Source organism: Erythrolamprus reginae, chromosome 2 (genome assembly GCF_031021105.1).
Source record: "Erythrolamprus reginae isolate rEryReg1 chromosome 2, rEryReg1.hap1, whole genome shotgun sequence".
In the NCBI taxonomy this organism is placed as follows: Eukaryota; Metazoa; Chordata; class Lepidosauria; order Squamata; family Dipsadidae; genus Erythrolamprus; species Erythrolamprus reginae.
The window spans coordinates 115,497,776-115,512,517 of record NC_091951.1 but is presented as its reverse complement, the minus strand read 5'-3'; the positions used below and the strand labels follow the sequence as shown (position 1 = coordinate 115,512,517).

Here is a 14,742-nt window from a genome sequence, read left to right as displayed (position 1 = left end):
ATTGTAAAGGCCTAGGGGGAAAGAGGATCTCAGTTACCCCATGCCTGGCGGCAGAGGTGGGTTTTAACAAGCTTACAAAAGGCAAGGAGGGTGGGGGCAATTCTAATTTCTGGGGGGAAGTGGTTCCAGAGGGCCGGGGCCGCCATAGAAAAGGCTCTTCCCCTGGGTCCCGCCAAGCGGCATTGTTTAGTTGACGGGACCCGGAGAAGATCCACTCTGTGGGACCTAACTGGTCACTGGGATTCGTGCAGCAGAAGGCGGTCCCTGAGATCATCTGGTCCAGTGCCATGAAGGACTTTATAGGTCATAACCAACACTTTGAATTGTGACCGGAAACTGATCGGCAATCAATGCAGACTGTGGAGTGTTGGTGTAAAAAAACAGTCAGGCAATAAGAAGTTTTTAATTTTAAATTTACATGAGCTTGAATTAGATTGTGCCCATGATAAAGAAGTTCAGTGAAAATTACAATGGGGAAAAGTAGAAAAGCTTCGGTAGTATTCTCCAAGTAAATAATGATTTCGCAGGAAATTGATGTTTTGTGTATAATTATTGGTAAAAATAAACATGTTGAATATCTCCCTCCCTCCCTCTCTCTCTCTCAAGACATGCTTTACCTGTTGTTGTGAGCCGCCCCGAGTCTTCGGAGAGGGGCGGCATACAAATCTAATAAATTATTATTATTATTATTATTATTATTATTATTATTATTATTATTCTTGTGTGTGAATATTATAGCTACATTCAGGCAGTTTAATATTGCTAAATCTAAATTGCTTTTAGTTCAGAGAAATTGCTACAGACTTTCATGCAGATAGTCCTTACTCAAGGACTCTCACCATTGAAATAGGGACTCCATCATTAAGCAATGCAGTCATTAAGGAATCACATGTCCACAACATATCTATGATCTCACTTTTGCCTTGGTTGTTAAGTAATCACTTTTGATCATTAAGCAAGACACCAGATAAATATGATTTGTGAAGTGTACAAATGGTGATTGTATGATCGTAGGGACACTGTGATGATCACAAGTTCGCAATTGATAAACAGGGCCCTTTTTATGTGAGAATTCTACACTTTTCTTTATGCAGGTATACAGAAGATCTAAATCTAGGTTAATAATTTACATTGCATTTTAGGATGTACACTGCAGGGAAATATTCCTCAGAAATCTGGGTACATCTTGTGAATAGTGGGAAATGGATGAGTTTCTTGGCAGTATAATGCACAACAATATAACTAAATATCACCATGGAAAAAATGGAAGAGAGACAACATAAAGAAGATTTTTGTCTGGATATACAGTAGCTGCACTTGACCTCATCTTGAAATATAATGGAGGAGAAAATGATTAAAAGATAAAAAACCCAGAAGATACAATCCATAACCTTGGTCTGAGATTTTATGGCTAAATGTAAAAGAAGGATTCTGCACATCCAGTCCATTTGTAATCTTCCCTTTAAATTTTCCCTCACTTCTCCTTTTACTCTTTTGCTTAAAGAATTCACTTTTTCTTCAGAAGAAAAGGCAATCATTGGGCATTGGAATGACAGAAATTGTGAATGCAATCACAGGAAAAGTATGCAAGTGTAGGCAGGCAAATGTCCATTTTAAATCTTGAAGACATGCCTAATGTCATGCCCAAATTATTAGTTTCGGTTCAATATTTCAGGACAGACCAATAGTGGGTAATATGTGAGACTGATGGGAGAACCTAGTTTTACATGTAATTATGGTTACTAGATGAATTTGACAGCTGGAATGATTCCAGAATATTTATTCTCTAACTGGAAATTAATGGTGATCTTAATCTATTTCTCTATCAATGCTATCAGTCAACCGTATCAGGGCTGTGACTGGCAGGTGCTTTTTATTGGTTGATGACGTTCAGAAGCAAAGAACAGCAAAACCAATTGGCTTAACCAATGGGTTGGTTTAACATCCCTTGTGGGTTTATAACCAATGTTAGAATCCTAAATTTAGAAACAGAATATATGTGGCAGTGGTGGTTGTTCAGCCAATAACACAGACTAATATAAGTAAGAGTATAAATATTATTTACAAGTGGTAAATCTTAGAAAATCTTCTGTCATATCCTGGAGGTTTTTCCTGGCAAACAGCAATCTTCATTATTTGATAGAATCATTCAAACTTAAGTTTGTTTCGTTTGTTGGAGCCCTAAGTACCACTGTATTATACTTTGTCGCAGCATGGTTTCACATTTATTTTATTTTATTTTATTTTATTTTATTTTATTTTATTTTGTTTTGTTTTATTTTATTTTATTTTATTTTATTTTATTTTATTTTATTTTATTTTTATTTATTAGATTTGTATGCCGCCCCTCTCCATAGACTCGGGGCGGTTCACAACAATAACAAAGACAATGTAAGAACAAATCTAATAATTTAAAAAACACTAAAAAATGTTCATTTTCATCTTTCTGAACACCCATAGTTTGAATTTGAAGAAACTGAATATTGTTTCTGGTATCTAATGGAGACTATCTCTTCATTTCTTGCTCTTGGTTTTAACTTTCATCCAGTGCATTTGACAATTCCTTTTCCTCTGACTACTTTCACAAACACACACTCTTTTTTTTACTTTGGTGCTTCCTTTCTTAAAGAGTAGAAATTTGAGCTCCAATTCCATGGCTTTTTCTCAAGGCTTGCTATACATTTGCACTTGCTGTAGATGTATTCCAGCTTGTTTTTAGAAAGGAAGACAAATATCACAAACATTGCAGGGCCACAATTGCAAATTCTTGTTTGTTGATCTTCAGGTTACCTTCATAAAGCACTTCAGGTTGAAAGGCTTTTATTTCTTGTTGTTGTTCCTTAGGCTCTCACATTAGTCAAGTACAATTGGCTTAGAGATAAATTGGTCAGAGTCTCCCACAAGACTTTGCAGGCAAACTAGTTTGCTAATCTTGTACAACCTGCCATCTTTCATTAAAAATGTTTCTGTGGATTTTTTGATTGAGTAATTGCTATCATTTTTTTTAAAAAAAACCCAAAGCATTATTAAATTACCCCAAATTAATCAGAGTTTTTAGTGGGAAGAAGGGAAGGAATAACTAATAGGGATACGTTAGTATAATAAATATATTTTACAGGTTAATTTTATTATTTTAAAAAGAAGTAGACAGTAGAAGCATTAGGCAATAGAGATTTTTTGGGAGGGTGGGGGGGGGAAAATACAACACAATAGATATATTATTTATATGAATTTCTGTAACAAGAAGCAGCCCTACCACCCCCAAGAAAAGGACCTCTTCTCTTACAGCTTTTTGCAGTAAAGGACATGGCTTCAGTATTTTCAGCACTGGGGGGGGGGGGCAAAAATACCCATGTTTTCCGAAAGTTAAACCCTGTCTTGATTTTTTGGGAAAGCTGACATAAGCGCTTGGCCTTATTGCCATGCACTCAAAAGCCAGTTTCGGCTTATTATCAGGGGATATCTTATTTGGGGGGAAACAGGGTAGTGTGTATCATGAGTTTTTAGAAAACAGACATTAGCATTTCATAATAATTGTTTTATGCTCATCTACTAAACATAATTTTAGACCTCGGGTCTTTGCTTATCCACATGATATCAAACCTCAGCACAGACTCAATAAAACTGACTTATAAATAAATATCAGATGCTAGGGTAATTCATTAATACATATATGTAGTGGGGGGGGAGGAAGTACAGCTCACCCACTGACCTGGCAAAGATGTAACTTTTCATCTTAAGTCCAAAGTTAAATTGTGAAAAAAGTGTTTGCAACTTTTTCTGGGGCTACTTTTCATTTGGCTCCATGTCCAATGTACAATTGGATTAAATAAAAGGTTCAGATTAGAGAAAATGAACAAAATCTTCACAATATATAATTCTACCTACTATTCTTTAACCAAGTGTTCAGCACTCAAATGCTATATAAAATAATGGCGAGTATTCTGAGCAGAGACAGGTTACAAGCGGTGTGCCACAAGGGTCTGTTCTGGGTCCTATTCTTTTTAATATGTTTGTGAGTAACATAGGGGAAGGTTTGGTAGGGAAGGTTTGCCTATTTGCCGATGACTCTAAAGTGTGCAATAGGGTTGATATTCCTGGAGGGGTCTGTAATATGGTAAATGATTTAGCTTTACTAGATAAATTGTCAAAGCAATGGAAACTGCAGTTTAATGTTTCCAAATATAAAATAATGCACTTGGGGAAAAGGAATCCTCAATCTGAGTATTGCATTGGCAGTTCTGTGTTAGCAAAAACTTCAGAAGAGAAGGATTTAGGGGTAGTGATTTCTGACAGTCTCAAAATGGGTGAGCAGTGTGGTCGGGCAGTAGGAAAAGCAAGTAGGATGCTTGGCTGCATAGCTAGAAGTATAACAAGCAGGAAGAGGGAGATTGTGATCCCCTTAGAGAGCTGGTGAGACCACATTTGGAATACTGTGTTCAGTTCTGGAGACCTCACCTACAAAAAGATATTGACAAAATTGAACGGGTCCAAAGACGGGCTACAAGAATGGTGGAAGGTCTTAAGCATAAAACGTATCAGGAAAGACTTAATGAACTCAATCTGTATAGTCTGGAGGACAGAAGGAAAAGGGGGGACATGATCGAAACATTTAAATATGTTAAAGGGTTAAATAAGGTTCAGGAAGGAAGTATTTTTAATAGGAAAGTGAACACAAGAACAAGGGGACACAATCTGAAGTTAGCTGGGGGAAAGATCAAAAGCAACGTGAGAAAATATTATTTCACTGAAAGAGTAGTAGATCCTTGGAACAAACTTCCAGCAGATGTGATTAGTAAATCCACAGTAACTGAATTTAAACATGCCTGGGATAAACATAGATCCATTGTAAGATAAAATACAGGAAATAGTATAAGGGCAGACTAGATGGACCATGAGGTCTTTTTTGGCCATCAGTCTTCTATGTTTCTATGTTTCTATAAATTCCAGTGATAATAAGTAAGAGTCTTGCTCCTACAAAATTCATTTGTTACTATATTACTTAAAGTAATTATGGTTTGAAGATATGTTTCCAGCAGAAGGCAAATGATTTGTTTTAGTAAACAACGGTGATAGTGAATTCAGGGATGTGGTAATGGTGTCCTGCATACTTCTTGATGTGTTCACATGCTTATTTTTTCCCCTACTCTCCATAGTTGCTATTTTAACCCTTTACCCCTTGCTCTTCAGTCTTCTTCAGGCTCTCCATCCCGTGATCACACACAGTTTAATTCAGGGCCCCTGGAATTCAGCAGCACTTCCTGGCCAGCTTCTGCGGCAAGGGTAAGCGAATTCTGCAGCAAATGTCATTCTGCATTATGGCAGTGAGAGTCTGAAACCATCTGCCACTCATGCATCCACCTAACCCAGCGTTGGCTGCAGAATTCCAGGAGCCCTGAGCTTTTCCATGGCCATAGAATTGCTCATTGGCTGTGGAATTTCTTCATTGGGAGGGAACAATCAATACGCCACATGGCTTTTCAGGTGGCTCACTTGTGTGTCAGTGGAAGTGGGTTGACACTCCATGCCAGCACTTTTGTTGTTTGTGAGATGGACATATCAGAGTTTAGATGTTTAATCAAAACTCTGGAATCACAGCACATCTCTAAGTCTCCATTTATACCCTTTCCTATATTGTTCTGAAAGGATGTAAACAGAAGGCCGCCATTTTGAATCCCCCTGGCTCAAAAATATATTGCTGTAAATCATCTTCTTCATTGTATGTCTTGGGAGAATAATTTTGGGGAATTGCTTAGGTTTATATATCGGACAACAGGCAGCAGAAACAATGTACCTGTAACCAGGGACATGATCGAAACATTTAAATATGTTAAAGGGTTAAATAAGGTTCAGGAGGGAAGTGTTTTTAATAGGAAAGTGAACACAAGAACAAGGGGACACAATCTGAAGTTAGTTGGGGGAAAGATCAAAAGCAACGTGAGAAAATATTATTTTACTGAAAGAGTAGTAGATCCTTGGAACAAACTTCCAGCAGACGTGGTTGGTAAATCCACAGTAACTGAATTTAAACATGCCTGGGATAAACATATATCCATTGTAAGATAAAATGCAGGAAATAGTATAAGGGCAGACTAGATGGACCATGAGGTCTTTTTCTGCCATCAGTCGTCTATGTTTCTATGTTTCTATCCATTTTGGGCTGACTGAAGCTGGAAGTGAAGGCCCAGAAATAAGAAAACAAAATTTTAATATTCAGTGTTCTAAGTGGCAAACACCTTCTTGTACATACGTAGGTAAATATACACAGAATGCAGCAAGTAAGCAATATATTGCTCACTGAAGAGGAAATGATAGTTTCTGAAGTTCAATTGCATTTTAATACCATTAAAAAGTCCCTTCTAGGGAAGATCAAGGGTCATTTAGTGCAGCATACTGTTTTCTACAGCAACAGGATGGATGCTTACAAGAAGCCCACAACCAGGAAAATTATTTTTTTTTAATTATTATTATTATTATTGTTATTATTATTATTATTATTATTAATTAGATTTGTATGCCGCCCCTCTCCGTAAACTCGGGGCGGCTCACAACAATAACAAGAACAATGTAAGAACAAATCTAATAATTTAAAAAACACTAAAAACCCCATTATTAAAAGCAAACATACACACAAACATACCATGTATAAACTGTATAAATTAGCCTGTGTATTGGCTACACCAATATGAATAATGAACACAGAATATGTGAATAATGAACACAGATAATACCCAAGTGCAGTCCCCAGCATTTGAGAGTTATCAGTGTACAGTAGTCCCTCACCTATCGCTGGTGTTACGTTCCAGACCTGGCCGCGATAGGTGAAATCCGCGATGGGGAATTTATCAACTGATAGTACTTATTTAAGTATTTATATTGTAATTGTTTGGTAAGTTTTCATTGTTTTAAGTGTTTATAAACCCTTCCCACACAGTATTTATTTTAGATACAGTATTTAAATACAGTATTTACAATTTTAGATATTTTTTTTTAAAATAAAACCTGCCGATCCAGTTCGGCGGGCTGTTTAAATCTGCCGATCGACTTCCTCAGAAACCCGCGATGAAGTGAAGCCGCAGTAGGTGACTACTGTATATCATTGATATTTATATAGTCGTTAAGCCTAGAAATCAGGAGGCTGTGAGTTTTAGTCCTGCCTTAGACAAAAGAATTATCTAAGTGCCCATGGCCAGACTCTCAGCCTTGGGAACCAGACAATGGCAAACCATTTCCAAGAAATCTTGGCAAGGAAACTGCAGGGACTTGTCTAGGCAGTTGCTAAGAGTCAGCACTGACTCCAAGGCACCCCAGAAATATATACAAACAACAAAGTTGATCATCCAAAACAATATTAGTACTTACATATTAATGACCAATGGTGGTAACTGGTGCATTTTAATGTTTTCTTTTTACACATATTCTTCTCTTCCTGTCCCACCGTTCATACATGTAATTGCCAATTTCTATAGCTTTCTGCCTCATTCAACAGGACAGAAAGCCGTAACATTAAATCTGAAACATCAGCACCATTGTTACAACTTTCATAATCCAAAGCCTATAAACAGAACTGTCGCAAAGTTTTTTTAAAAAAAAATTATGATAAGAGTTTTAATTCTGTGCTTTTCCTTTGGGAAAGTATTTCTTATACTCTCACTGGCAGGTAATGCCCTCTTGTGGAAGTAATGTTTTTGACATCTAAAAGTCTCATTTTGGATTTTTCCTTTGGCTACCTAGTGGTAGGACTAGCATTTTAATTAGGAAAACAGTGCTGAAAAGAAATGAGACAGCCTTGGTATGGTCTTAACTATTCCTGCCACGTGAAACCTTCAAATTTGTATGAGTCCAGAACTAAGCACCAAAGCTGCATGCCTTTTAAACGGCTCTGCCATTGGTTTTCTGCTGAAAAATTTGAATGGTATAATTTGCAAGATTCAGATTTTGAGAAGGTGGCTTCTTTCCTCTTTAATGCATTCTCTGCTCCTGGCATTCCTTGAGGAGTAGTAGTAGTAGTAGTAGTAGTAGGAGGAGGAGGAGGAGGAGGAGGAGGAAGAAGAAGAGTGTATTAGTATTAGTATTATTATTAGTATTATTAGTATTATTAGTATTTGTATTAGTATTTATATGCTGCCCACTCCAACAGAACTCAGGGTGGCTAACAATAATCGCAATATTAAAACCCTAAAATATATAACAATAATAAAATGATACAAATTATATAAAAACAAAAAAAAATATACATACACAGGCCTAATTCCAGGCCTGCCAGAAAAACCAGGTCTTAATGGCTTTCCGGAAGACCTGTAGGGTGGAGATGGTATGGATCTCTGGAAGCAGTTGATTCCAAAAGGTCAGAGCCACCAGTGAGAAGGCTCTTCCCCGCAGCCCCGCCAGCCGACATTGTTTGGCGGACAGGACCTGGAGAAGGCCTCTGGGCCCTTATTATCCTGGATTGACCATCTCCCCATCCACACTACTAGGTAGAATCTCCAATGGTGAAATTTTGGAATGCTGGGGAAAAGTGAGGGCAGGGGGGATACTTGTAAAATGCATTGATGGGAACTACAGTGATCTCTCGGTTAGCGCGGGGGTTACGTTCCAAGACCTCCCGCGCTAACCGATTTCCGCGTTATACTGGATGTGGAAGTAAAAACCACCATCTGCGCATGTGCGCCATTTTTTTCATGGCTGCACATGCGCAGATGGTGGAGTTTGCGTGTGGGCGGCGGGGAAGACCAAGGGAAGATTCCTTCAGCCGCCCAACAGCTGATCTGCTCCGCAGCGCGGAAGCAGCGAGGAGCCGAAGATGGGGTAAAGGCAAAGGGGAAACCCCATCTTCGGCTCCTCGCTGCTGCCGCGCTGCGGAGCGGATCAGGTGTTGGGCGGCTGAAGGAACCTTCCCTTGGTCTTCCCGCCAGATCACTTGCCGCTTGCCGCTTGCCAGTCCACGCCCCCCTGGATGAGCGGCCCCGCATGGCCCCAGCGCCGGACTCCGTTGCCGAACGCCGAAACCGGAAGGGGCGAGGTGGGGGAGAACGGGAGGCTCAGCATTCCGTCAGTCGCAGCGCTGGCTGTCAACTTTTCTTTTTAGCACTGGGGAGGCAAGTCAGCTCCTGCCCAGTTTTAAAAAGAAAAGTTGACAGCCAGCGCTGCGGCTGACGGAATGCTGAGCTTCCCGTTCTCTCTCCGCCCCCTCGCCCCTTCGCCCCCCTTTGTTCCTAGGAGAAGTGCTGGTGAGGAGCAGAAGGTCTGTCTTGCCTCAATCCCCAGCACTTCTCCTAGGAACACAGGGAGGCGAAGGGGCGAGGGGGGGGGAGAGAAAACGGGAGGCTCAGCATTCCATCAGTCGCAGCGCTGGCTGTCAACTTTTCTTTTTAGCACTGGGGAGGCAAGTCAGCTCCTGCCCAGTTTTAAAAAGAAAAGTTGACAGCCAGCGATTGTTCCGCTGCCGCCAGCATGGCCTGGCTGGCAGCGGAAGATGTAACGGAGCCCACGGGGGATTCGCCTTCCTCCCACCCGCAGCCGAGACTGATCGTGGGCTCCTTCGCAACCTCGGAGAGCTTCCAGGGCATGAAAGCTCACGAAAACCAGGAAGCTCTCCGAGGTTGCGAAGGAGCCCACGATCAGTCGGCTGCCGGCGGGAGGAAAGCGAATGCCACGGGGCTGGGCTCGGCTCCCCCCTCGGCTCCCCCCCTTACCAGCCCCGCCGCGGAAGGCTCCATTCTGTTCCCTGCCGGCCCGATTGAGCGGCCGGCGGTCTCCATTCAGGGAACAGACGTCCACCCCCTCCTCGGAGTCCCCGGCACCCAGCGTCCCCACGCCGCCTCCACCTCCCGGTAATGCGCCCGACCTCTGCCTCTCTCTTTCTCTCTCATATACCACGCCGGCAACAGGGAGAGAGAGAGAGAGAGAACTAGCGTGGACTTATTTTTTATTTTTTAATATTTTATTTTTTTAATTAATATTTTTTGAAAAACCGCGTTGCAGCGTTTCGCGCTAATCGAGAACGCGCAAATCGAGGGATCACTGTACCTTTTTCAATTCCTGGTTGGCAGAGAGTAGCAGCTGAATTTTAATGAAATGTCTGATCAGATTTTATTTGAATGAAATGCAATTTTGTGAGGCATTTGGGGAGCACATCAAAACTCCCTGTGGGATAATAGTTGCCATCTGCATGTGCCAGGATGTGTGACTCAGGCCTCTTAAAAGGAAATACTCTCTCACACACACGCACACTTATCCCATCACCATGTACTTTTAAAATATAGCACCTAGGAATAATTCCACCTTCTTTCCATGAGATTATAAATTTTCCAATATTGGAAAGCCCCATTATTTAAGGCCTTGACTTGCCTCGTGATTTTAAGCACAAGGGGCTGTTCCAAATCAAGGCTGTTGATTTGCATTAAGAATGCCTGTCTATATTTTGATTGTATTTCCATTGTACAGTTGAAATGTAGTTTTGTGTCACAATATAAGCATGGACTTTTCCAGTTAGCAACAACCACCAACTTTGTTTTAATTGTGGGGTTGGGAGTTTTGTAGTAACTTGGCCTCCTGATGCAAGCAAAATCAGTACGGTATGGGCAGAAGTGTGGGGAAAACACAATCTGGTTTGATTTTGCCTGCTTTCATCAGGGAAGTGGGGAGGGTTTTGTGCCTAGTTAATGACAAACATATTTAAATGTTGTTTGAACTTAAAATGGAACAGTCTTTGTTTTGTCCAAAATTGCAGTTGCATCTCTGGCAGTTAAACAAAGGCTAAACATATTTACTCCAGAGTAAGTTATACTCTGTGGGAGCTTGTTCTTAGCAAAATATCCTTTGGACCAGGCAGCCCAAACCTACAAGTGTTGCATGTCTTTTAAGCTGCTAGTGGTTTTAGATTTCATACTCAAGAGAATGGAGGTTAATATCATTAAAACATTAGTACATTAGCATGCTACATATGAAAATACAAGCAGGCCATAGCTATAGGGCACAAGTCTTAATTTATAAGCTGACTTGAAATAGTTTTTGATTCTGAAGTTGAATATTTAAATTTTGAATTTACTATTTTATTTTGTTATGCTCTACTATAAACTGAAACAAATTTCTTTCCATCCCTCTTACCTGTCTATTTTGCTCCTGGATTTTTTAAAAGACTTTTTCAGCAGATAAAAATATTTTGTTTCATTGAGAGAGAAATTGTGCATATGATGCAGGTCAGCGGTGCCACAGCATGCCTGAAAAGGCAATCCTTTAGCTATCCAGGCATATTCATCTTCTGCATGCAATACGGGCTGCTTTTCTCCATTTCTCCTGGAAGAAAACTGCTCAGTTCCAGAGTATCTCTGGTCGAAGTTGTGTAATCAAAAACTGTGCATCTTCCTGTATCCAAATCAGGACATTATGGCAGCAATATCACTTTGGGAACAGTGTCACTTTGTAATAGGATTCTTGAACCATGTACCATCTCAAACGTCTGATATCCCATGATTGTGGCCTATAATAAGCAGGTTCAATGTGCCAGTTCATGCATCAGACTGTAGCAGATTTGGGAACAAATGTCTGTTAATCCCTCAAAAATCATGAAAATGACAAGGTCAAATTCGTCGCATTAAAACATCAGCTATGATCTTAATATACAATGACTTTAATAGCAACTATGAGCTGCCAATAAGGAGACTATTGTGTGTCATCAAGAGGCATGGACTATAGGTAGTCCTCGATTTACAACAGTTTGTTTAGTGAACATTCAAAGTTTCCGTGGCATTGAAAAATGTGCTTTATGGCCATTTTTCAATGTTACAACCTTTGCAACATCCCCATGATCATGTGATCATAATTCATATGCTTGGCAACTGGTTTATACTTATGACTGTTGCTTTGTCCTAAGGTCATGTGATAACCTTTTGCCACGTTGTGACAAAGTCAATGGGGAAGCCAGATTCTCTTAATAATTGCATTACTAACTTGTCAACTGAAAAGATTCACTTAGCAACTGTGGCAAGAAATGTCGCAAAAGGAGGCAAAACTCACTTAACAAATGTCTCACTTACAACAGATATGTTTGATCCAATTATCGCGGACTACCTGTAGTATAACGCCATGGTATCTGTTGCTCCACGATACAGCTCTCAATTGTAATTGTGATGGACAACTGAGGCACCAAGTTAGAAAGGTTAAACAAGAACTGTCCAGACTTCACAGCAAAAAGGGAGAAATTTTAAGCACATTATTTTCCTCTGTATGGCAGTGATCTCTCTCTATTATGGTATGTTCCTTAGTAATCCAATGATCTCCTTTACTGCAATTGCAATGACCTCTTTTACTGCAATCAAACATCTTTCTCCTTTAAGATACTGTATAGGAATTTCAAAAATCTGGGTTTGTCACACTTAGTTAAATTCTCAATGGTAGTCTAGACTCACATTGTTCATTACATAGCTTGACTTTTGGGGGAGTAGAAAACTTGAATCAAATATTATAATTAGGGCCATAAAGATAGCTACATCTATCTATCTATCTATCTATCTATCTATCTATCTATCTATCTATCTATCTATCTATCTATCTATCAATCTATCAATCTATCTATCTATCTATCTATCTATCTATCTATCTATCTATCTATCATCTATGTACGTCTGTCTGCCCATTTGCCAATCATCTGTCTTTCTTTTCTTTCTTTTCTTTCTTTCTTTCTTTCTCTCTCTATACTTTTTTCTCTACTCTTTATGTGCATGACTTTATGTGCATGATACAACAGTGGTAGAACTCATATCCGGGGGGGGGGGATAAGTCTGCCTATAGAGATGATGTGGACAAGTTGTTTTCATAGTGTGGAGACAATAATTTAGTTATTAACACCAATAAGATCAAGGAGCTTATAATGGACTATAGAAGGAATAGATCAGACATTCAGCCCTTGCTTATCAATGCAGACCAAATGGTGCAAGGGTCCTGTTTTAAGTTTCTGGGTAGTCTCATAAAAGAGAACCTAACCTGGGGCACTCACATTTGTAGCACTGGTCAAAAGGGCCCAGCAAAGATTATACTACTTGAGACTTCTCAGGAAACAATAACTGAATGAAAAATTGCTGGTAACCTTCTACTGCTTAACCACAGTATTTTAACTTACTGCACCGGTGTATGGTTTGCCAATTGTACAGTGGCAGATAAAACAGCACTCCAGAGGGTAAACATCATTGCTTTGGCCCATGTGCAAAAGAAAAAAAAAGGGGGGGGAGGCATCACCCACAGACTGGTATTGACCAATCCAGTTTGGTGATGTCATCATGACATCACTAGCGGGTTGCTACCAGTTCCGGTGAACCAATCCGAACTGGGAATAACCCACCCCGTCAAAGGATTGTTGGTTGCCCTCTCCTCTTTGGGAGAACTTTATAGCTCCCGCTGCCTTAAGAAAGTTGAAAACATTCTTAAAGATCCATCTCATTCTTGGCATCCTTCTTTTAAACTATAACCATCTAGCAGACAGTACAGGATAATAAAAACAAGGACAAATAGGTTGAAAAACAGCTTCTATCTCAGGGCATTAACTACATTGAATTCTACTGTATAGTGCAATATTAATGCAACATCAGGGGTTTTCAATTCAATTGTATAGAATGTAAAGGATGTGTTTGTGTTTTATTTTTATAGTTATAATATATACTAAAGATGGAATTTAATTTTGTTGTATGAGGTGCAATGACAATAAAGTAAACTAAATGTTCTATCTGTCATCCATCTTTCTGTCTATCATCTATCTCTATCATCTCTATCTGATAGTCCTCTCTCTTTTTCTGTCTACATATAGATCTCTGTGTGTGTGTGTGTGTGTGTGTGTGTGTGTATCTGCTGTATGTCTATTTGCTGACCATCTCACTGTTACATGACTGGAGTTTTGGGGAAATTTTATCATATTTTGAAAGAAAGAAGTGCTTCCATTATGCATCTTTGGAATATAGTCAGTAAGAGCCAATATGCTGTGTTTGGATGTTTGATGAATAGGGCCATTAAGGAATTGGAAAAGAAACACAAAATCTTTGGTGATAAAACTACAGCAGGAAAATTGGGAGAAGGGGAGCTGTGCTCCATTAGTCCCTGTACTTCTTCACCAAATTCTCTTTCAAAACAATAATAGCTTATTTTGTTCCGTTGATGATATATTTTCTCTTCCTCCTTTTTAATCATAGGGAAAAAAGAAAAGACGAACAAGAGAAAAGCAGCAAGATTCCAATTCAGGTAAACCTCCTGATGTAAAATCTAGCACATTATCTGGTTACCGATCACTTCATTTATATTAGTAAGAAATTAGCTTAATTTTTTTTCCCAGTATGTGTAGCCATGGGTTAGTGGGACTGTCTATGCTTTACTGCCTGCACTAATCTTTCTAGCTTTGCCACTATCTACAATTATATATTTGTCTGATATTCTGTGATGACAATATCAACAGACCAAAAGTAACTAATTCATGTTAACCATAATTTGAAGTAGCAACTTAATCCCATCTTCTTGCCTTAACAGTCTACATTTGTGGTTGTTTCAGTTTTTTTTCAATAACAAATGAGGAAAGGGTAAATTAAAATATTTACAAAACATTTAACTTCCAATCCAACATCCAGAAAGGTAGTTTTTGCAGCAACTACCCAAATATACAAAAGGAATCTTTTTGAGGCTCCATTAAAAAAACCTCAGGAAACTGAGTGGGTTCAAAAGGGGGAAAATATATAAATAAAAGACTTGCAAATAAAGTAG

General features: G+C 39.4%; 1 protein-coding gene across 14 annotated transcripts in view; it reads left to right on the top strand.

Annotated features, from left to right (window-relative positions):
* Positions 1 to 14,742, top strand: part of TCF7 (transcription factor 7) — a 152,454-nt gene that overhangs the window by 129,885 nt on the left and 7,827 nt on the right. For 8 of the 14 annotated variants that reach the window (XM_070739252.1, XM_070739244.1, XM_070739251.1 and 5 more), the window contains one exon: positions 14,181 to 14,229. In XM_070739252.1, coding sequence (XP_070595353.1) covers positions 14,181 to 14,229 — 49 coding nt within the window. Of the gene's footprint in view, positions 1 to 5,190; positions 5,284 to 14,180; positions 14,230 to 14,742 lie in introns of all 14 variants that reach the window. The other 6 variants (XM_070739248.1, XM_070739242.1, XM_070739249.1 and 3 more) reach the window with 1 other exon arrangement.